Source organism: Bufo gargarizans, chromosome 10 (assembly GCF_014858855.1).
Source record: "Bufo gargarizans isolate SCDJY-AF-19 chromosome 10, ASM1485885v1, whole genome shotgun sequence".
Taxonomy (NCBI): domain Eukaryota; kingdom Metazoa; phylum Chordata; class Amphibia; order Anura; family Bufonidae; genus Bufo; species Bufo gargarizans.
Genome location: NC_058089.1, coordinates 55283610 through 55308083, shown reverse-complemented (window position 1 = coordinate 55308083; position 24474 = coordinate 55283610). Strand labels below are relative to the sequence as shown.

General features: G+C 44.9%; 1 protein-coding gene across 1 annotated transcript in view; it reads right to left on the bottom strand.

Annotated features, from left to right (window-relative positions):
- LOC122920662 (kinesin-like protein KIF18A) overlaps positions 1-24474 on the bottom strand; it is a 125137-nt gene that overhangs the window by 76733 nt on the left and 23930 nt on the right. The window contains exons 2-6 of the mRNA XM_044270339.1: positions 22475-22837; positions 21080-21237; positions 15938-16042; positions 14021-14131; positions 13728-13925 (exon numbers count right to left, since the gene is read on the bottom strand). Of these exons, the coding sequence (XP_044126274.1) occupies positions 13728-13925; positions 14021-14131; positions 15938-16042; positions 21080-21237; positions 22475-22799 (897 nt within the window). The 5' untranslated portion in view covers positions 22800-22837. The remainder of the gene's footprint in view (positions 1-13727; positions 13926-14020; positions 14132-15937; positions 16043-21079; positions 21238-22474; positions 22838-24474) is intronic.

Below are 24474 nucleotides of genomic sequence, written 5' to 3'. Positions count from 1 at the left end.
CTGGATTGCCAAAGTTATGCAGAGGTGCCAACTTCCTACCTGGCGTGAGTGGGGAAGAATTTGCAGATTCTGCCGCAACATGTCGTGCGACAGAATCTGGCGTATATCTGTTCGTAAATGACCCCCTTTGTTCTTGAAACGATGATCTGCACACACATGTAGAGTCCATGCCCTACTGCGAACAGAACACAATAAGGAGGAAAGAAGCTGCCATTTGTTAGACCAGAAAATAAATCTGGCACAACTACTGACGGATTCGAGGAGTTATGCAAACCTAGAAATGCAGCTTATAAAAGCCGGCCAATAAAAACATTCCACTGTAATATAGCATTACATACCAACAAGGGCCATGCCTTCCAGACGGTAATGTAATGGTAGTTCACAGGCTTACTGAGCACCGCTGACATGCCACATGGGTTTAATCAACGCACAACACATTAGAAATCCCCACATGTAGGACCCCAACCTCCTGCCAGGGGCCGCTTATAAAATACCGAACACAGAATACATATTGCGATCTACTACCAGGCCTCCACAAAACGCTTATTTTTAATTTTTATTTTTTTTAGCTTTTTTCTTGCAGTGATTATTTTTGTTATCGTGGCACGACCGCAGCATTTCTGAAAGAAAAAGTGCAATTGCAGAAACTCCCATTGAGCACTTACCCTACGCAGAACTACTCGGGGGGTGGGGGGGAAGGCTACACGCTTTGCAGAAAATGCTGGGCCTCATTGGATATGCACTGAGCAATATTTTTATAAAAATACATTAAAAATACACCACTGCATCCTAACCTGCAAAATTAAAAGGGGAAAATACTGATGAACTATCGTCAGGATAAGTCATCAATATCTGACCGGTGGGGTTCCGACACCAAGTCAGGTGTATGGAGCAAATACTTGTATTACACTGCACTTTCGAGATGAAGTGCAATGTAACAAACAGGAAGCGGTGTTGATCGGAGGAGGGTGCTGGGTGTCAGACCCCCTCCGATCTGATATGGATGACCCATCGTGCGCATGACCTATCGTCCGCATCTTATAACATCAGCATGGATGGGGTTACGTGCACCTCTGCATCTAATCATTGGTCTCAGTCACCCTCAAATGGCATGTCACTGCAGGGCCACGTCTCTGATGAGGCCACGTCACTGCAGGGCCACGTCATGGGCTGCAGGGAGCTCATCCATGTTGACAACTGGGGGAAGTCCTGTGAAGACACCCTGGGAGCCGGAACGGAGAGATGGGGAGCATCAAGTATAGATCTCTTCACAGGTATTGATGAGAGAAGGGGTATTAGAAAAAAAAAAAAAAATCGGGGATAACCCCTTTAATGTCTACTCTTTCTATGCAAAGAGCTGACAGTGACAGACTGAGTAGGGACACACCCTATTAACATGAGGAGGCCAACACCCAGCTATCAAACTATTCATACATGTCCCAGGAGGAATAATAGAGACACAATACCACGTTCTAAAAAAATATGCTGCGGAATTGGCCATTAATGGCAAACGATTGTGATCAGTGTTGAAATCAGGTTCTGCTATGGTACTAATAATGGCTGCACCTGAGCTTGCAGGAGGGCTGGAGAGCACCCACATAGTGCAGAGACACACAGGACCAACACTGGGTGTTGTGGTGGGGGGCACCATTAGCTGCCATGGCTGTTCCCTTCTAGTATTCATGGAAAGAGCATTGACCAGCCTTTGGTATGTCCAAAACATTGTGGAACCAGCCCTACTGCCTTTTTTTTTTTTTTTTTTAATCAGTTGGGAGACGTGGCTCCAACAAGATAGCACCCGTCCACGCACTCCGCAACATGTTCTATAGCAGGGATGCTCAACCTGCGGCCCTCCAGCTGTTGCAAAACTACAACTCCCAGCCTGCCCGAACAGCCTACAGCTATCAGCCTACAGCATTGTGGGAGTTGTAGTTTTACAACAGCTGGAGGGCTGCAGGTTGAGCATGCCTGTTCTATAGGGTATCCAGCAGCTCCCCTGAATAAGGAATGTCTGGACCTGGATGGGGTGACGAACCTCCCATGCACAGCAGCCAACAACCACCTTGGCTGAACTATGGGTCCACGTTGAGGGGCTTGGAACGATCACAGTAGTAAATCCACCATCAGTAAGATCGTAACCATTGCCAGAGTGGCCACCGATATCACAGTAGGGGAGATGCCACCCAGTATTAATGTGACCCTGCTTCATTATATACCCTGCTGCTGAACCCAAAATAAAGGGGGCACCTATTTGGTTGTGCGATTATTGACCAAGCACCACTAGCAGTAATACTTTATCAATCTTAGCTCAGTCGCATTCAGTTTTCCAGGTGTTCTTTTTTGTGTACTGTGGGGAATAAAAGCAAGTACTACAACAAATATGTTAGGAGAGCTGCGGGGGCCTCTTTAAATTATGGTACAACACACAAAAAAACTACGTAAATAATAAACGTTTACAGAACTATATGTCAATAACAGATGCGGGAAGAACGAGGACAGCTCAGGCGTATTTTATTGTACGCAGTGTTTTGGGGAAAAAAAATTGCTTTATTACAAAAACAAGAGAATGTCAAGACGGCAGTGGTACGCAGATGTGAGCAACGCAGGGTCTGACAACTTAGTCACATTGGACTTATTAGATCACGTAAACAAGTGCGGGGGCTTTATGCGCCATTGAATACTCATTTTAATTACAGGCTATTTGGGAACCAAGGAAAAAAAAAAAAAAAAAAAAAAAGATTCAAGAGAAAATCCCCCCCGACATGTTGTTCAGTTTTGTATTGTAATTCTCGTGCCTGGGACAAGACAGCAGATGTGTTGCATCACTGTGAAGCAAATCTAGGATTCCCAGTTAAAGGGTTTGTGCCAAGTTTAATAGCTATCCTCTATCCACAGGACAGGGGAGGATTGTGTGATCAGTGGGGGTTCTATCACTGGGACCCCGACCTGTTCCCTTGTCCTGAATGAGTAGCAAGTTAAAGGGCCTCTGTCAGCAGATTTGTCCCTATGACACTGGCTGACCTGTTACATGTGCGCTTGGCAGCTAAAGGCATCTTTGTTGGTCCCATGTTCATATGTGCCCGCATTGCTGAGAAAAATGATTTTTTAATATATGCAAATGAGCCTCTAGGAGCAACAGGGGCGTTACCATTACACCTAGAGGCTCTGCTCTCTCTGCAACTGCTGTGCCCTCTCCACTTTCATTGACAGGGCCAGGCAGAGACAATGTCATCACACCTGGCCCTATTAATCAAAGTGGAGAGGGGTTGCAGTTTTGGAGAGAGCAGAGCCTCTAGGTGTAATAGCAATGTCCCTGTTGCTCCTAGAGGTTCACTTGCATATATTAAAACCAAATTTTTCTCAGCAATGCGGTCACATAGGAACATGGGACCAACACAGATGCCTTCAGCTGCCAAGCGCACATGTAACAGGTCAGCCGGTGTCATAGGTACAAATCTGCTGACAGATGCCCTTTAAGTGCCCTGCCCCTCCATGGGAGAGCAGAGTGCTGTGCTCTCTCGCACTGTACTGGAAATTCTCATGTGAAGGCTGACAGACGTAACATTTAGAGTAAAGCTGGCCATAAGATCCAACGTGACAGACTGATAATCTTATATGTGTGAGAATAAAGAATACAAGAATTGGGCATATTGGTTTTCAGCATTCTGGCTGCCTGTGCTCCCCCTAGAGGTGACTGAAGACACAAAGAAATTCATCTATAGTCATGCAGGGTATTTAGAGCACTGCAGCAGATAGCCATACTGCCGGCCTTCATAAAGATTTCTAAGCACCATGCTGATGTAGATATTAAAAGGCAACAGCTTGCAAGTACGGTATGTGATGTTTCTGCTGTGGATATAGAACACTTCTATTTGCCTTCTTATTACAGCAAATATTTTCCCTAAATAATAAAATAAAATATTCAACAATGTATAAAGGGGGTTTCCGAGGGTACAATATTGATGACCTTTCCTCAGGATTAAAGGTGTTCGAGATTTTCATACTGATGTCTTATCCTCTAGATAGGTTATCAGTATCTGATCTGTGGGGGTCCGACACCCGGGACCATTGCTGATCAGCTGTTTGAGAAGGCATCGGCACTCCTGTGAGCGCTGCGGCCTTCTCTCTGCTCTTCCTAGGCCGAGTGCTGACAAGTTAATGTGTCACGTGGCCTAGGAACAGCTCTGCCCCATTGAAGTGAATGGGCCGGAGCATACCAAGCACAGTCGCTATACAATGGACGGTGCAGTGCTGGGTAAGCTGCAAGAGGAGCACCGCTGCCTTCTAAAACAGTTGATCAGTGGGGGTTACGGGTGTTGGACCCCCACCAATCAGATACTATTGCTATGAAAACCCTTTTAAGTCAGCGAGGGGCCGACTCCCACTCCCCCCAACAATCAGCTTTGTTTGAAGAGCCGTGGCCTCATTCTAGGCCAGTGACGTCCTGTTCATCGGTCCCGTGTCCTATGTGCAGCTCAATCCTATTCAAGTGAAAGAGCCTGGGCTGCAATACCAACAATGGCCACTATACAGTGAACAGCGCTACCATGCTGTGAGCGGCCACCGTGCTCATGCCAGCTAGATCCCCACCAATGCAAAAGGGAATCAGTCAACAGTTTTCTGCCGCCCTATTCTATAAGTCCTACTAGCTCCAGCTCATGCCAATGAGTCCTCATATCCTCCATGAGCTCCTGCCCACCCACTGCTGTTGATTCACAACATTCCCATCTGCAAATAGCAGCAGCTAGCAGGGGAAGTTAGGAGCTCATGAATATTCAGGATTCATCAGCATGTGCTGGAACTGTTCAATACAAGATTTAGGAAAGTGACCCAGCTTTTTGCTACTGGGATCTGGACCTAGTTTAACCACTTCAGCCCCGCTAGGTGAAACCCCCTTCATGACCAGAGCACTTTTTACACTTCGGCACTACACTACTTTCACCGTTTATCGCTCGGTCATGCAACTTACCATACAAATGAATTTTACCTCCTTTTCTTCTCACTAATGGAGCTTTCATTTGGTGGTATTTTATTGCTGCTGGCATTTTTACTTTTTTTGTTATTAATCAAAATGTAACGATTTTTTTGCAAAAAAATGACATTTTTCACTTTCAGCTGTAAAATTTTGCAAAAAAAACGACATCCATATATAAATTTTTCGCCAAATTTATTGTTCTACATGTCTTTGATAAAAAAAAAATGTTTGGGCAAAAAAAAAATGGTTTGGGTAAAAGTTATAGCATTTACAAACTATGGTACAAAAATGTGAATTTCCGCTTTTTGAAGCAGCTCTGACTTTCTGAGCACCTGTCATGATTCCTGAGGTTCTACAATGCCCAGACAGTAGAAAACCCCCACAAATGACCCCATTTCAGAAAGTAGACACCCTAAGGTATTCGCTGATGGGCATAGTGAGTTCATAGAACTTTTTATTTTTTGTCACAAGTTAGCAGAAAATGATGATGATTTTTATTTATTTATTTTTTCTTACAAAGTCTCATATTCCACTAACTTGCGACAAAAAATAAAAAATTCTAGGAACTCGCCATGCCCCTCACGGAATACCTTGGGGTGTCTTCTTTCCAAAATGGGGTCACTTGTGGCGTAGTTATACTGCCCTGGTAATTTAGGGGCCCAAATGTGTGAGAAGAACTTTGCAATCAAAATGTGTAAAAAATGACCGGTGAAATCCAAAAGGTGCACTTTGGAATATGTGCCCCTTTGCCCACCTTGGCAGCAAAAAAGTGTCACACATCTGGTATCGCCGCACTCAGGAGAAGTTGGGGAATGTGTTTTGGGGTGTCATTTTACATATACCCATGCTGGGTGAGAAAAATATCTTGGTCAAATGCCAACTTTGTATAAAAAAATGGGAAAAGTTGTCTTTTGCCAAGATATTTCTCTCATCCAGCATGGGTATATGTAAAATGACACCCCAAAACACATTGCCCAACTTCTCCTGAGTACGGCGATACCAGATGTGTCACACTTTTTTGCTGCCAAGGTGGGCAAAGGGGCACATATTCCAAAGTGCACCTTTCGGATTTTGCAGGGCATTTTTTACACATTTTGATTGCAAAGTTCTTCTCACACATTTGGGCCCCTAAATTGCCAGGGCAGTATAACTACGCCACAAGTGACCCCATTTTGGAAAGAAGACACCCCAAGGTATTCCGTGAGGGGCACGGCGAGTTCCTAGAATTTTTTATCACAAGTTAGCGGAAAATGATGATTTTTTTTTTCTTTCTCTTTTTTCCTTACAAAGTCTCATATTCCACTTACTTGCGACAAAAAATAAAAAATTCTAGGAACTCGCCATGCCCCTCACGGAATACCTTGGGGTGTCTTCTTTCCAAAATGGGGTCACTTGTGGCGTAGTTATACTGCCCTGGCAATTTAGGGGCCCAAATGTGTGAGAAGTACTTTGCAATCAAAATGTGTAAAAAAATGACCGGTGAAATCCGAAAGGTGCACTTTGGAATATGTGCCCCTTTGCCCACCTTGGCATCAAAAAAGTGTCACACATCTGGTATCGCCGTACTCAGGAGAAGTTGGGGAATGTGTTTTGGGGTGTCATTTTACATATACCCATGCTGGGTGAGAGAAATATCTTGGCAAAAGACAACTTTTCCCATTTTTTTAGACAAAGTTGGCATTTGACCAAGATATTTTTCTCACCCAGCATGGGTATATGTAAAATGACACCCCAAAACACATTCCCCAACTTCTCCTGAGTACGGCGATACCAGATGTGTCACACTTTTTTGCTGCCAAGGTGGGCAAAGGGGCACATATTCCAAAGTGCACCTTTCGGATTTTGCAGGGCATTTTTTACACATTTTGATTGCAAAGTTCTTCTCACACATTTGGGCCCCTAAATTGCCAGGGCAGTATAACTACCCCACATGTGACCCCACTTTGGAAAGAAGACACCCCAAGGTATTCCGTGAGGGGCATGGCGAGTTCCTAGAATTTTTTATTTTTTGTCGCAAGTTAGTGGAATATGAGACTTTGTAAGGAAAAAAGAAAAAAAAAGAAAAATCATCATTTTCCGCTAACTTGTGACAAAAAATAAAAAATTCTAGGAACTCGCCGTGCCCCTCACGGGATACCTTGGGGTGTCTTCTTTCCAAAATGGGGTCACTTGTGGCGTAGTTATACTGCCCTGGCAATTTAGGGGCCCAAATGTGTAAGAAGTACCTTGCAATCAAAATGTGTAAAAAATGGCCTGCAAAATCCGAAAGGTGCACTTTGGAATATGTGCCCCTTTGCCCACCTTGGCTGCAAAAAAGTGTCACACATCTGGTATCGCCGTACTCAGGAGAAGTTGGGCAATGTGTTTTAGGGTGTCATTTTACATATACCCATGCTGGGTGAGAGAAATATCTTGGCAAAAGACAACTTTTCCCATTTTTTTATACAAAGTTGGCATTTGACCAAGATATTTTTCTCACCCAGCATGGGTATATGTAAAATGACACCCCAAAACACATTCCCCAACTTCTCCTGAGTACGGCGATACCACATGTGTGACACTTTTTTGCAGCCTAGATGCGCAAAGGGGCCCAAATTCCTTTTAGGAGGGCATTTTTAGACATTTGGATCCCAGACTTCTTCTCACACTTTCGGGCCCCTAAAAAGCCAGGGCAGTATAAATACCCCACATGTGACCCCACTTTGGAAAGAAGACACCCCAAGGTATTCAATGAGGGGCATGGCGAGTTCCTAGAATTTTTTTTTTTTTTTGCATAAGTTAGCGGATATTGATTTTTTTTTGTTTTTTTCTCACAAAGTCTCACTTTCCGCTAACTTAGGACAAAAATTTCAATCTTTCATGGACTCAATATGCCCCTCATTGAATACCTTGGGGTGTCTTCTTTCCGAAATGGGGTCACATGTGGGGTATTTATACTGCCCTGGCTTTTTAGGGGCCCTAAAGCGTGAGAAGAAGTCTGGAATATAAATGTCTAAAAATGTTTACGCATTTGGATTCCGTGAGGGGTATGGTGCGTCCATGTGAGATTTTATTTTTTGACACAAGTTAGTGGAATATGAGACTTAGTAAGAAAAAACAAAAACAAAAACAAACAAAAAATTTCCGCTGATCAATGACAGGGGGGTGATCAATGACAGGGGGGTGATCACCCATATAGACTCCCTGATCACCCCCTGTCATTGATCACCCCCCTGTAAGGCTCCATTCAGACGTCCGCATGTGTTTTGTGGATCCGATCCATGTATCCATGGATCCGTAAAAAATCATGCGGATGTCTGAATGGAGCCTTACAGGGGGGTTATCAATGACAGGGGGTGATCAGGGTAATCAGGGTGATCACCCCCCTGTCACTGATCACCCCCCCTGTAAGGCTCCATTCAGACATCCGCATGATTTTTTACGGATCCATGGATACATGTATCGGATCCACAGAACGCATGCGGACGTCTGAATGGAGCCTTACAGGGGGGTTATCAATGACAGGGGGTGATCAGGGTAATCAGGGTGATCACCCCCCTGTCCCTGATCACCCCCCCTGTAAGGCTCCATTCAGACATCCGCATGATTTTTTACGGATCCATGGATACATGTATCGGATCCACAGAACGCATGCGGACGTCTGAATGGAGCCTTACAGGGGGGTTATCAATGACAGGGGGTGATCAGGGTGATCACCCCCCTGTCACTGATCACCCCCCCTGTAAGGCTCCATTCAGACATCCGCATGATTTTTTACGGATCCATGGATACATGTATCGGATCCACAGAACGCATGCGGACGTCTGAATGGAGCCTTACAGGGGGGTTATCAATGACAGGGGGGTGATCAGGGAGTGTATATGGGTGATCACCCGCCTGTCATTGATCACCCCCTGTAAGGCTCCATTCAGACGTCCGCATGCGTTTTGCGGATCCGATCCATGGATCCGTAAAAATCATGCGGACGTCTGAATGGAGCCTGACAGGGGGGTGATCAATGACAGGGCGGTGATCAATGACAGGGGGGTGATCAGGGAGTGTATATGGGTGATCACCCGCCTGTCATTGATCACCCCCCTGTAAGGCTCCATTCAGACGTCCGTATGCTTTTTGCGGATCGGATCCATGTATCCGTGGATCCGTAAAAATCATACGGACGTCTGAACGGAGCCTGACAGGGGGGTGATCAATGACAGGGGGGTGATCAGGGAGTTTATATGGGGTGATCATGGGTGATCAGGGGTTTATAAGGGGTTAATAAGTGACGGGGGGGGGGGGGGGGGGGGGTGTAGTGTAGTGTGGTGTTTGGTGCGACTGTACTGACCTACCTGAGTCCTCTGGTGGTCGATCCTAACAAAAGGGACCACCAGAGGACCAGGTAGGAGGTATATTAGACGCTGTTATGAAAACAGCGTCTAATATACCTGTTAGGGGTTAAAAAATTCGGATCTCCAGCCTGCCAGCGAACTATCGCCGCTGGCATGCTGGAGATCCACTCGCTTACCTTCCGTTCCTGTGAGCGTGCGCGCCTGTGTGCTCGCGTTCACAGGAAATCTCGCGTCTCGCGAGATGACGCATATATGCGTGACTGTGCGCCAGCCTGCCACCTCCGGAACGCACATGTGCGTTAGGCGGTCCGGAGGTGGTTAAAGGGAACCTGTCACCGGGATTTTGTGTATAGAGCTGAGGACATGGGTTGCTAGATGGCTGCTAGCACATCCGCAATACCCAGTCCCCATAGCTCTGTGTGCTTTTATTGTGTAAAAAAACCGATTTGATACATATGCAAATTACCCTGAGATGAGTCCTGTATGCGAGATGAGTCAGGAACAAGACTCATCTCAAGTTAATTAGCATATGTATCAAATCGTTTTTTTACACAATAAGCACACAGAGCTATGGGGACTGGATATTGCGGATGTGCTAGCGGCCATCTAGCAACCCATGTCCTCGGCTCTATACACAAAATCCCGGTGACAGGTTCCCTTTAAGCTGCTCTTAGTTAGGCCACCATAAAAGTGGCAACATAAATCAATTGAAACTGTTGCACTCCTAGAAAACCACTCCAGCCCAATGTGCCTTTAGTTTTTGTGGGTTTAGACAAGCGGTATAAAAGGGCACCACGTGAGTCTTAAAGAGGCTGTGCGTATTTGAGGGTGTTTTTGGCAACCACCTTCCCCCACCTCTCCTGGGAAGACCTGCAAAGGAACGGATACTTACCTGCTTCCCAATGCTGGCTCCCAGCTCTTACACTCCCTGGCCTTTGCTGCTTCGATCTGCACCTACAACTGCCGTGGGTCTGCATGTGGATTAGGGTCCATTCACAGGACCTTATTTTTGGTCCACATCCGAACTGCATTTTTTGCGAATCCGATTCGGACCCATTCATTTCAATATGGTCACTAAAGATGCAGACAGTACACCATATGACCACTCCATGGCCCCACAAAAAAAAAAAAAGAAAAAAAAAAAAAAGTAGAACATGTATTATTCTTGGCCGTTTGCGGACAAGAAGCTGCATTTGTTACACAGTGCGGGACCTGTGGAAGGGGATAATGCCTGATGCACAGGGCTGATATCAGTGTTTTGCGGATATGCGATTTTTACAAAACTGATATGGTCATGTGAACCATGGGTGGCTAACCCAAGAATTCGGCGTGGAAGCCACATTGTGAAATGACATAACTTGCCGATGCAGATTCCAAACCTCCACTTATAAATTTCACAGCCATATCAATAGGACGTGAATACTTTCACACAGGCTGTATATGCGGCAGATCGTCCGCTGCAGATCTGTGGGCGGAAAATCCACACAATTTACAATTGTAACAAAGTGGATTTTTTTACCTAATCTTATCCGCACGCTGAGGAAATTTACCTGCGAAATCCGCAGAGCTTCCATTTAGGCTTCATGCACACGACCGGTGTGTTTTGCGGTCCGCAAATCGTGGATCCGCAAAACACAGCCTTTAATATAACTGCCTATTCTTGTCCGCAAAGCGCGGACAAGAATAGGACAGGTTATATTTTTTTTTTGTGGGGCCACGGAACGGAGCAACGGATGCGGACAGCACACGGGAGTGCTGTCCGCATCTTTTGCGGCCCCATTGAAGTGAATGGGTCCGCATCAGAGCGGCCAAAACTGCGGCTCGTATGCGGACCAAATCAACGGTCGAGTGCATGAGGCCTTATGCTGCAGATTTCACTCTTTGCAATGCAAACTGGATTTTCAGGACGTGCCCTACACAGGCAGGCAACATTTACCCTTTTGACAGTGCAGATGTACACTACACATACCCAAGCTTCAGTGACAGAAACATTATCAGAAAAAAAATGTCCGAAAAGTTAGCAGAAAACATATAAAAACCATTCAAAACATACAAAGTGCAAAACGAAGGCAAACAAATGACACATTTAGCCATATTGTGTCGCTTCAGTTTTGTGGTCAACCTGCAGATTACAAATCCTTTGGCTGGAAATCTGTGTGGTTCCTGCAGGTTCCATGCCTAGCTAAAACAATGCCTACCAATAAATGCACCTCTCTACCCCACATAAAAAAAAACATAGTAGTATAGGTATGTGAAATGGTCTAACTGGTACATAAGACCTTGACATTGTTCAATACACCCATGGCAAAAAAAACATGTGCCAGCACTACTACTACCGCTCCTGCCTATTTTCGAGGAAATTTCACATTTAGAGAACTAAAAGCAAGAATGTAAAGAAATCTCCTCTTTGTAGTCCTAGCATTACCAGACACTGAAGACTGACAAGCAAAGCTCTTTGCCGGGTTAGCCGGGACTTGTAATGACTGAGCGGAGACATTTATTGACAGACAAAAGGAAGTAAATGGACACTTTGTGAGGGAAATAACGACACTCCGTGATACGCGCAGACTGTCAAGCCCAGACCCTGTGGTCCCTGAATAGTTCTAAGGGAAGGGACGGCAGACTTCATACAATCAAAAACTCAAATATACACTCCTCAACAGAGAAACTGCGACACCAAGAATAAAAAGTTCTGTAATCATAGAAATCACAGGATCGATAGACATGTTAAAGGGGTTGTGTCACTTCAGTAAGTGGCATTTATCATGTAGAGAAAGTTAACACAAGGCACTTACTAATGTATTGTGATTGCCCATATTGCTTCCTTTTCTGGCTGGATTAATTTTTCCATCAAATTATTTTTTAATGCTTGTTTCCATGATTACAACCACCCCGAAATCCATCAGTGATGTTTGTGCTTGCACACTACAGGAAAAAATGGCGGCCTCTCTGGTGACTGGGGACTGTGGGAGCTCACATAGGTCGTTGCTTTTTTTAATAGTGTGCAAGCACGGCCACTACTGATGGATTGCAGGGTGTTCGTCTCAGTTGAAGGATTCTGTCCCTCTCAGTTTGCGACAGGTAACTGGCATATCGAACATGAGACATCACACATTTATCATCCCACATGACTTGATCCAATTTTTGAAGTTTCATGTGGCTAAAAAAAACTTTTTCAATCTGTCTTTTATGCCCCTCCCACATGCCACAGATTGGAGCTAGGTGCTAGAAAATGCGGTCATCCTAAGGAGACATATTGAAAGGACAAAGGCCAGATTTCTTCTTCTAAATGTTTCCAAAGCAGAAATCGAACCATAAATCAATGCAATGTCTCTCCTACACCATCCAGACACAGGAAGATCATGGAAGAACCTGGTTATCATTCTAGAAAGCGGCACCATCAACATGGAAATCCTCACGGAAATTCCAGTCCCTCCACAATAACCCCAAAGGCTAGAATAAAGAAACATCAGATGTGCCAGGGGTTATATAAAAGTAGTAAGACTGGTGAAAGTCATGTATCACATCTTTTTGTTTATAAATGTAAATTAGTGAAGCTGTTGAAGGTTCAAGCAGACCCTGTAATAGAACTGGCTTCACTACTTTCCTCCCAGGACCTTTCACACATAGATACCACGTTTTCATCTCATAAATCAGTCTTCGGTCCAATATTTGTCAGTTGTGCTTGTGCAAACCTCTTAAAGGGCATTTGTCAGCAGATTTGTACCTATGACACTGGCTGACCTGTTACATGTGCACTTTGCACCTGAAGGCATCTGTGTTAGTCCCATGTTCATATGTAATTTTTGCAAATGAGCCCCTAGGAGCAACGGATATTGACGTTCCTCCTGGAGGCTCTGCCCTCTCTGCAACTGCCGCCTTCTCCACTTTGATTGACAGGGGCAGGCAATGAAAACATCATCACTCCTGGCCCCGTCAATTAGAAGGAAAGAGTGCACGGCAGTTGCAGAGAGACCAGAGCCTCTAGGTGTAATGGCAACGCCCCCGTTGCTCCTAGAGGCTCATTTGCATATATAAAAACATCATTTTTCTCAGCAATGCGAGCACATAGGAACATGGGACCAACACAGATGTCTTCAGCTGCCAAGCTCACATGTAACAGGTCAGACAGTGTCATAGGTACAAATCTGCTGACAGCTTTAATACATTTATATATGTTCGTGCACCAGATATCTAGCAGGAGTAGGTGTGCATTATATTTTATAGTGATTACTGGCATAAATGATGGTAAATCTGTTGCACTCCGGGTGTCTCCTTCCCTCCCATCTAACATTTCTCAGCACTTAGCAAAGAAAAAAATATGCAAATATAGTGTTTGCCAAAATGTGTAACTTTTATGTTCTAGAAAACTGCCATAAAGTGCTTGTAAGCACCACCCACTGCCCCTCAGTCCGTTTACTTACCTTTGGATCTGCTAGAGCATTAATTACATTTCCAAGAGCCAACAAGGAGCGGTTAATGTTTGTGCCTTCTCGTAATCGTTCACCTTTAGTATTGGTGGCACTTGCCCGTTCAGAGCCAGCCAGATCAATAAGGCTCATTTTGGCAATGCGGACATTTTGATTAATACTGGCACTTTTATCCTGCTGTCGTAAGTATATCTAAGAAGAAGAAAAAAAACACAAGACAACTCAAAATTTGAAGCGCCCCTAAAAATCCCTCTGCACATATTAATGCCAAGCGATTTTTAACTCACCTGAAATACAGCATGTGATCGGGAGGAAGTTGCATTCATTTCAGTGGGATGCTGAGTTCTATTCTTATTCCCATAGTCAAGGATTTGGAGAATATTCTCAGCAGATTTTGGCTAAGTATTAAAAACAAGAAATAAAATGTACTGTAGAACAAAAACACTTATACCATTAGCAATCAGTACAATGGGATCTATAATCAGTCCTTTAAAGAGACACTCGAGTTCAAGGAAAATAAATTCTCATTAACTGGGGAAGGAACAGAACACTTACCTGGTGCCTCCTTTCCATTTTTTCAGTGGCATATCTGCCAATTCCCAGGCTCTTCTGCCATCCAAAATGGCTGCACCACTTCACAGACTGTCTGATGCATACTGTGCATTTGGTAGTCTAGGACACTTGCTCCTGCTGCCTCGGATTGGCCAGCACTGCTCATGTGATTAGTGCGGGATAATCCAAGAGAAGGGCTGGACAAGCAGGACCCGTGCATCAGGTAGTCTGAGAAGCGGTGTGGCCATCTTGGTTGGCAGAAGAAGAGCCCAGGAATCAGAGGACCTGCATCTGAAAAGGAGGTCACCAGGTAAGTCTTCTGTTTGTTCCCCAGTTAATTATAGGGTCGCTTTAAACAGTCCTGATAATGGTTGGTAATAATTACGGGGACATTAATCCGATATAGATGTACGTGTTGACTTGCCCCTCACCGAGTCCTCATGACACAGCCAGACATGCATTAGCTCTCTTTGTCGCTCACTAAAAGGGCCCTTTACACGGGCCAAGAATCCTCCAGATAATCGTTAATGAGCGATTATCTGGCGGTGTAAAGGTGCCTGGTTCGTAGGGTAATTGGATCGTTTGTGCAGGCACCTAAGTAGTCATTTGCCAGCAGCAGATCATGGTGTCTAAACAGCTCTGCTACTGGCAAACGACGAGTCTGTATGGAGACGAGCGATGGCATTAGCTATCACTGCTCCTCATACTGCAGAGGAGATTGCTGCATGTAAATGCATCGGTCTCCTCCACTGACGAGCAGGCGATTGCTGGGAAGGAATTCTCCCTTCTCGACAATCACCTGCTGAATTGTCCCATCTAAAGGGACCTTAACCTCTGCATCCCATCTTGACAGGTACATCTCAACTGCTCGAATGGACTATGAGAGGACAGCACCACCCCTTTCCCCTATGTTTGGATTTCCATGCATCAGTGATGGGGATAAGATCTTACCTATTTTTCAGGAATAAAACCGGCCATACGCATTAGAGGTATGTTGGCTAAACCAGACGATTTTGGTGGCATTGACCGACCAATTAATGTATAAGGGGGAATCTGAACTGTCCCCCGATGGCAGATGTCGAGGGAGAGTAGTCAGGCATGTTCAATTTCAATGTGTCCAAACCTTTTGTTCTTGGGGATTAAACTGTCTGTCAGGTGTCTGGCCGACTCTTTCACTCCTTTCCCGTGTATTGGGGGATTTGTAGGGACCGTGGTCAGCTGAAGGAACATTCTGTTGACAGTGATCTCATATGTATAGCCAGTTTACCGCTGGCCATACACATGTGCTAAAAGTTGGCTGGAATAGCTGGATTGTCTGCTGGAAATGTAATCGGCCATGCTGAAAAATGTGGTCTCTTCTCGGCTGAAACTGCATGCTTATGACATGATCGGCTAAATTTGATTGATCATTTGCCATTGAACTCAAGGAACAGGGAGTCAGTTTTCAAGAAAACCGACTCTCTGGTTGGCCAGTTTAGCTTGGCATACAAAACGGAGGACTGATAAACCGCAATGTGGCCGACCATGGACTCAAGTGTATGGCCAGCTAAAGAGGATTTCTGTAAGACGTAACGGTTGTGACTTTCCTGAATATGTGAAAGTTAGGTGCAACTCACCAGCACCAAGAAAACCTTGTCTTATTAAACACATACCTGATGTAGTGTTAATCCTTGCACTACTACTCCTTTCTGAGCATCTTCTCGTACGGCAAGAGAACCAGAATTTGCAAGTAGGTCACGGATTTGCTCATTGTACACCTATGAAAATAAAGGAGGCTTTAGAATGAGGCTTTCATGCAGAATATCAAGAAAAATCAAGACATCTAAATAATCCCCCCCCCAAAATAAGAATTAAAAAACAACTTGCTTTATTTTTATGCTTATTCTGGGATATCCCAGAAACGGTCACAATTTCTGGATTTTGTATATAGTCTGGAATTAAAACTAGAACAACAGGATTTTAGACAGACTGCTTATCAAAACCTTTCGCATAAATTAATGGAGCGGTGACGTGCTTTTCTCATCAGCCTCTCTGTCCATTTCATGGGGGGCTCCACAAGGTAAGGAGCCCCCTTTCTCGTGATTGGTGGAGGTCCGAACAATAGGACCCCATTGATCTTATAGTTATATAACTTGTTATAACCGGAATACCCCTTTAAGTTGTATGGCACACAGATTACTATGGGCACATACTGTACCTCTGATTTTAAAGCAGTTAAAGGGAACCTGTCATCAACGTTATCCTGACCTCACTGAGGGCAGCGTAAATTAGTGACAGAAATGCTGATTCCGGCGGTGTGTCCCTCATGAGCTAAAAGTAAGTGGTTGCTGAGAACCAGCATCACAATCATTGCAGCCCAGGCCTGGAAAAGAGTCAAATCTACCTGAAAAGAGTCCAGGTTATTCATAATCTCCTGCCCATCTGCTGATGACTGACAGTTCTAGAGAGAAAGGGAGAAATCTAGGTAGAAGACTGTCAGTCATCAGCAGCAGAGCAGGAATTCATGAATAACCATGACTCTTCTCAGGTGACCGTGACTCTTTCAGGCCCGGTCTGCAATGATTGTGATGTTGGTTCTCGGCAACCACTTACTTTTAACTTTTAAATGACAGACGGCTAAAATCAACTCACATGTCTGTACTTTATGTTGCCATTAGTATGGGTAGCATAAAGTTGATGACCGGTTCCTTTTAAGCAGCATAACAGCCAAATTGAACAGTAGGTTAAAACAAAAACAAAAAAATTAACCTGCGTTAACCCCATTCCATCTTGACAGCTCCCATCTGGGCTGTTTTAGGTCCCCATGATTGGAAACAGCAGTCACAGGACCTCATTACTATCCTACGACCACCCCGTAATCCAGCAGTGGTGGCTGTGCTTGCACACTAAGCACCATCCTCCCTCGTGGTCGGGACCATGCATAGGCACTCATGTGCAGCAGCTCTTGTCCTGGCCATGGATATGAGAAATGTATAACAAAGAAGAAACAACTAGGCGTCACTCACCAAAAAGTGGATGTTCTAAATTCCAGATGCCATAAACATTCACCAATACAGGAATGGGGCGGACAAACAAACAGCGCAGGCAAGTAGCTCGTGGTGACGTCCGTTTCGCGCCTTAGCGCCTCCTCAGGTCACAGTGAATGTTTATGGCATCTGGAATAAAGAACATCCACTTTTTGACGAGTCCGGCTAGTTGTTTCTTCTTTATTGCCCATTTGAAATACTTAGAGGCAGAAGCAGCGCCACGAGTGGTAGAGAGGACCCAGTCTTGGAGATCCCGTTTTTTTTTGTTTGTTTTTTAAGACACATCCCTTCTGTGTTCTGGAACTTTTTTATGATATGAAAAATGTATAATGTGCTGGAAATATGAATCCAGCCAGCAAAGGAGGCAATATGGACAATCAAAATACATTAGTAAGGACCTGGTATTAACTTTCTCTACATAATAAATGCTATTTGCTGAAGTGAGACAACCCTTTTAAGGTATGCCATGTTAAAGGGATTCTGTCACCAGGATTAACGATATGTTGATATTTATATGTGCCCATTAGTCTTCATGCAGTGTTTACAATGATGCCTCGGTTTATGCTCTGTCTGCCTTATATTCTTATAAAAAGCGATCTTATTCATATGTAAGTCACCTCTGTCAGGAGCCCAAGGGGTTGTCCCACGATCTCCTGGAGCCCAGCCCTGCCCATCGATCCGGAGCCCAGCACCGCCTACTACTTAATTTATTCACTGCACTATCCTGACGTCCAGTGGCGTCTTTAGCTTTCAAATTTTGGGGGGGCACACTGGGGGCCAGGACAAAAGTAGGGGGGCAGCTATAACAACGATACATTTACACAAGTATGCTTAGAAATGCTGCGATACTTTACCCAATACCTAAAACCGCAACAGGGAAGAAAAGTCCTGTCGTCTCATCTCTACTAGTACCTTAACCTTACACCACTCGGCTAGCTTCGGTAACAGGGCCAGGCTACAGCGAGCGAGTGCTGATTTCTGCAGGTCAGAGGATAGGGATTACAGTTTAGAAGAAATGTACACTCCTGTGAGCGGTCCAGTGGCAGATCCAGAGCCTGGTCTCGGGAGGGGCACTTCCAGATTATTTTCTGTCCGCCGCCACAGAACAAGGGTGCTTATAGAACAGACTACACAGTGTAGAGATATACTGTACATTGTGGGGCACAGTGTAGAGGTATACTGTACATTGTGGGGCACAGTGTAGAGGTATACTGTACATTGTGGGGCACAGTGTAGAGGTATACTGTACATTGTGGGGCACAGTGTAGCGGTATACTGTACATTGTGTGGCACAGTGTAGCGGTATACTGTACATTGTGTGGCACAGTGTAGCGGTATACTGTACATTGTGTGGCACAGTGTAGCGGTATACTGTACATTGTGTGGCACAGTGTAGCGGTATACTGTACATTGTGTGGCACAGTGTAGAGGTATACTGTACATTGTGTGGCACAGTGTAGAGGTATACTGTACATTGTGTGGCACAGTGTAGAGGTATACTGTACATTGTGGGGCACAGTGTAGAGGTATACTGTATATTGTGCGGCACAGTGTAGAGGTATACTGTATATTGTGCGGCACAGTGTAGAGGTATACTGTACATTGTGTGGCACAGTGTAGAGGTATACTGTACATTGTGTGGCACAGTGTAGAGGTATACTGTACATTGTGTGGCACAGTGTAGAGGTATACTGTACATTGTGTGGCACAGTGTAGAGGTATACTGTACATTGTGTGGCACAGTGTAGGCTATATGTGTATAATAAATATATTTCACATGAAAACTTACAGTTACTTGACTTGGCCCTTGGGGATCTCGGACACCACTTCAACACTTGGCCGGGGGCTCGGGGGCTGCAACACTTGGCCTGCAGCCTATCAAAGGAAGGGACACGCCTCTCCCTCCCCTGCCGCAGCACAGGCAGATGACTATGGAGATGAGCGCAATGGAAGCGCTCATCTCCCTGTGCCCGGCTGCAGCCGCTCAGTTGGGGGAGCATAGCGTGATGTAGGGGGGGCCATGGCCCACCCTGGCGACGCCACTGCTGAAGTCATGTAATCTCTGCTCCGTAGTCTGGCACAGGCGCAGTGGACACTGTAGTCTGCACCAGTGCAGACTACTGGCACCGGCTTCAACTTGTCCACTGCGCATGAGCCGGCTCCCTGATCGGACCAGAAAATACTTTCTCTCTGTGCAAGTCGGTCAAAATTGTCAAAGGAGCGATTGCTGCCAGAAGATTCCTCCGCCTAGGACTGACTTGCGCAGAGAAAGAGTCTTTTTCGGTCCGATCGGGGTGCGCAGGGAGCCGGCGCGTGCGCAGTGGACAAGTTGAAGCCGGTGCCAGTAGTCCGCACGGGCGCAGACTACAGTTCCACTGCGCCTGTGCGAGACTACGGAGCAGAGATTACATGACGTCAGGATAGTGCAGTGAATAAATTAAGTAGTAGGCGGTGCTGGGCTCCGGATCGATGGGCGGGGCTGGGCTCCAGGAGATCGTGGGACAACCCCTTGGGCTCCTGACAGAGGTGATTTACATATGAATAAGATCGCTTTTTATAAGAATATAAGGCACACAGAGCATAGACAGAGGCATCATTGTAAACACTGCATGAAGACTAATGGGCACATATAAATATCTACATATCGTAAATCCTGGTGACAGAATCCCTTTAAAAGGGTTGTCTCACTTCAGAAAGTTGTATTTATCATGTAGAGAAAGTTAATACAAGCCACATACTAATGTATTGTTATCCATATTGCTTCCTTTGCTGGCCAGATTCATTTTTCCATCACATTATACACTGCTCGTTTCCATGGTTCCAAACACCCTGCAATCCACCAGTGGTGGTCATGCTTGCACACTATAGGAAAAAGCATCAGCCTCTCTGGTGACCGGGACCGTGTGAGTGCACATAGGCCAGTGCTTATTCCTAGATTGTGCAAGCACGACCACCACTGATGGAATGCAGGGTGGTTAGTAACCATGGAAACGAGCAGTGTATAATGTGATGGAAAAATGAATCCAGCCAGCAGAGGAAGCAATATGGACAATCACAATACATTAGTAAGTGCCTTGTATTAACTTTCTCTACATGATAAATGCCACTTACTGAAGCGAGACAACCCCAGAAGCAATGCAGGGAGGCCACAAAGCGGAACCTCTAGGAGCTGTGCGCTGCAGTACTGTACATGGTCTGTGTGCGCAGCTCTGCCATGGGAATAAGGGCTCAGGTAGTATCAGAGACGACTGGTAACTGTATTAAAGGTAATGAAACAGCTCTATCAACGACACCTATTCCAAATGCAGGTTCAAAGGAACATATAAGATACAAATAGGGTATTTACTAGAATAATCTAATTTGCTGTACTGATTGCAACCCAATCATGTGCTATTTGCACTGAGAGAGGCTTACACCTCCCATACACTGTGATGAGAAAACATTGAACAGTAAAGATTGGTTTTCAGAAATACAGTCATTTTGTTTTGATGTAAAATTACCAGAGAGAACGCTACTATAGATTGCTACTAAAAAGAAAGGGCCGAAGAGGACCCGCTCCATTCTCACAAGAGACACAAACACAATATAAAAAAAAGATTTGTAATAAGCACAATTTTCTCCAAACACATAGCAGAGAACACTGAGCAAGGATCTTCAGAAACCGTCGTGACCAGAACTAATCCAACTGATTTACCGAGAACACGTGCCTAACGCGGATGTAACCAACGCATGAGAGGAAGACAGAAAGAACGTAAAAACCATACAAACCTCTAGGTAAGAAACAGCAACGTTGCAAACCTTTTCCTCTTTCAAGCTCTCTATTCGGTTGTACAGGTCCATCATGGTGAGATACATCACCCCAGGTTGTCCTGAGGAGCCCAGCATGGTGTGCGTCTTGCCTGCCCCTGTGGCTCCATAAGCCAAAACTAATGAGACAAAACAAAAAGGGTCAAATTTGACAACACTCCCGAAGGATATATTACAGAAGTGGCTAAGGCTTCTAAAGGGGCTGTCCGGGTTCAGAGCTGAACCCGGACATACCCATCATTTCACCCAGGCAGCCCCCCTGATGTTAGCCTTTCATGCTCCCCCTTGCCCTTCGCTGGATCGCGCAGAGCAAGCGATCTTTTATTTACAATAATACACTGCCGGCGGAGGCTTCCTCAGAAAGCGTTCACTACTCAAAAGGACATGCCGTTCGACTGAAATCTTTGGGTAGATTGCTACTATTTAGTCACTATTGACATAGAAGATGGAAGTAGGAAAAAATGTCATATTCCAGACTTAAAGGGATTGTGCAGCCAGTAATATTGATGACCTATCGTCAGTATAGGTCATCAATATCTGATCATTGGGGTAGGGCTGAAACGATTACTCAATTAAATTGAGTAACTTAACACACACAAAAAAATACTCAATTCAAATTTTTTCTATCAAAAATTTGTGCCACGTGACCACGGAGCGTGAGTGAAGAGCTTGCTATTACTCACGCTCGGTGGTCTCCCGCTGGCCCGCCCCTCGCTGCACTGGATCCTGATCAGGATGTAGTGTATGTAAGTACGCACTATGATCTAACACTGTGTGACGTCAGAAGAACAGTGCAGAGCGTGAAGAAGAAGACAGAAGGTCTCTGGAGTGTCGGCAGCGCCCCGTAATCGGTAGATATACTTTATTACATAGCTGCAGCCCTACGTTGGGGTCCGACTCCCGGCACCCCCACCTATCAGCTATTTGAAGAGGAGACGGCCCTCGTACGAGCGCTACTTTCTTTTCAGGATTAGATTGTTCTCCGCCCCTGCAAGCTAGAAGACGCGCAGTGTCATTTTGAAGAGCTGATCAGCAGGGGTGGCGGGAGTCAGACCCCCACCGATCATATATTGATGACCTATCCATTAATATAAATGGCTGCACAACTCCTTTAAGTGCACCAGATGGCATTGCCTTCATGAGGCCAGCTAAACTTTCAAGGTATGGCCGCCAAGTTCACAGCTAAAACCAGTGGAGCCTACACAGAGATAAGGTATAATGGAAAGATTTGCACCTGTTCTGTGTTTTTGACCCACGCCTGGTTTTGGCTCTCAATAACTGATCTAGGCCATCCATATTGTAGATCCCTGGAGGTGCTCTTTAAAATATCACTAAAAACAACATTATGATACCTACCTGTGCAGTTATATCCATTCAACACCCCATCGATCACAACCCGCGTGGTCTGTTCGAAAACCTCCTGCTGAGTTGAATTATCATCAAAGACGCAATCAAACACAAACTTCAGATCTTTATTTTTCCTTTTGGTCATGTCCCGATTGGTGGTGCTCCTGCCATGAAAAAAATTCACTTCTTCGACTTTTGGGTCAAAAACCAGCATGTGCTTATCAACCACTTGCACAACGTTGGTAAAATTGGCCGCTTTCTCCTTTTCGTTTGGAGGACGGACTCTGACTACAACTCTTACATGGCTGCAAACGTCAGATTCATGGGCAGCCATGTTTTAATAACTCGCAATCGAGGCAAAAGGGTTAAAATCTGGAAAAACAAAAATAAACAGAGAATGAGAACCACATAATTGAACAAAAAGACAACTGTAAACTTCATCGGCAATCATTCCTAGCTGTAGGGTTCCAGAATAAGGTCACATGAACTGGACCATTACTTGCCATAGACGATAACAATATGCAGAGGCTGGCAGCTACCAGTATATTTCCGGTCTTGCCTGTCAGGGGTCATGTCCGTACTGCTCTGTCACTTCAGCCATGGCTTCAGAAGACAGTGGATGAGCGCTTAAAGAGGACCTTTTAAAAGTATGTTAATACTGAACATCGGTACAGGGAGGAGGAGACACCAGGGTTTCTCAATGGGTGTCTCCTTCCCCCTGGCTATGCCACGGTCCAATCACAGCCAGGGAGAAGGTGAGCTTTTTTTTTTTTCTCCCTGGCTGTAACACTCTCTGCTGTGATTGGACCGCGGCACAGCCAGGGGAAAGGAGACACCCATTGAGAAACCCTGGTGTCTCCTCCTCTCTGTACCGATGCTCAGTATTAGCATACTGAGCGGGAAAACTGCAGGGTGGCGTACGAGCAGTATTTAAAAAATTTAATTAAATTAAAAATAGGCAGGTGGCAGCATCAGCAGGGGGTACCCCGCAAGTAAAGGTATTTATCTAAACAAAAAAAAACAAAAAACATGAAAGGTTCTCTTTAAACGATTGCACAAAAAGGAATAAAAAAATATGGGGTTTCAGTGCTCTTCTGAAACATACCAGATTCTCACTGGCTTTTGTAGCATCTGTCTGGTCCTAGATTTTTATGAAAATTCGATTATTTTTAACGTCTTTAAATTCTCTACTTTTAGCATAATAATACTGATTTATAGTTACCAGAGTCCAAGTCCAATGATGGTATCTCTGTAATAACAAGTCTGAACAAATGTCAATTCTAATAACTTATTAAAGGGAGTCTGTCAGCAGTTGTGACCAAGCTAAACTGCTGAGAGCACTGAGGAGAGCAAGACAAACATATACCTTAAGTGTAGCCGTTATCATCAGGAGTAGTGTAAAGATGAAGTTTCATTCTGCCAGGTTCTGCTCCCGCACATGCCCAGGAGACGGGAGTTATACCGTGAAGTGCCCTCTGCACTGAGCTGCATCACAGCCCTTCCCCTCCGAGTGACAGCTGTAACATCCAACCATGAGACCACCACAGCTGTGACTCAGAACAGACTGGTTGTAAAGAACTTCACAGACTTGTCTTGGGCACTTACGGGAACAGAATCTGGCAGAATAAAAGTTCATATTCACACAAGTTCTGATAATAAAAGCTCTACAAAAGGTATGCTTGTCCTTCTCTCTCCAGCCCCTACCTAGCAGTAGGCAGTTTAGAATGGTCTAAATGGCTGACAGAAAACCTTTAACTATTCTGCCTGTTAGAGGGTTGTAATAAGAATAACGGCGTGTATTACATAGAAAATATGAAACACAAGAATTATACAATTTTGGACTAGGGGAGTGTACGTCATTGTAAACAGCCATCACCTCGTGTGACCTCATTTTCTTTTACAGGTCATTCCCACGAGACTTGATTTTCTGGTTGCAAACACCTCTAATGAGAATATAGTCTGTAAGTCGATTGAAAAGATCTCCAAATCTTCCTGCATTGGTAAAGTTC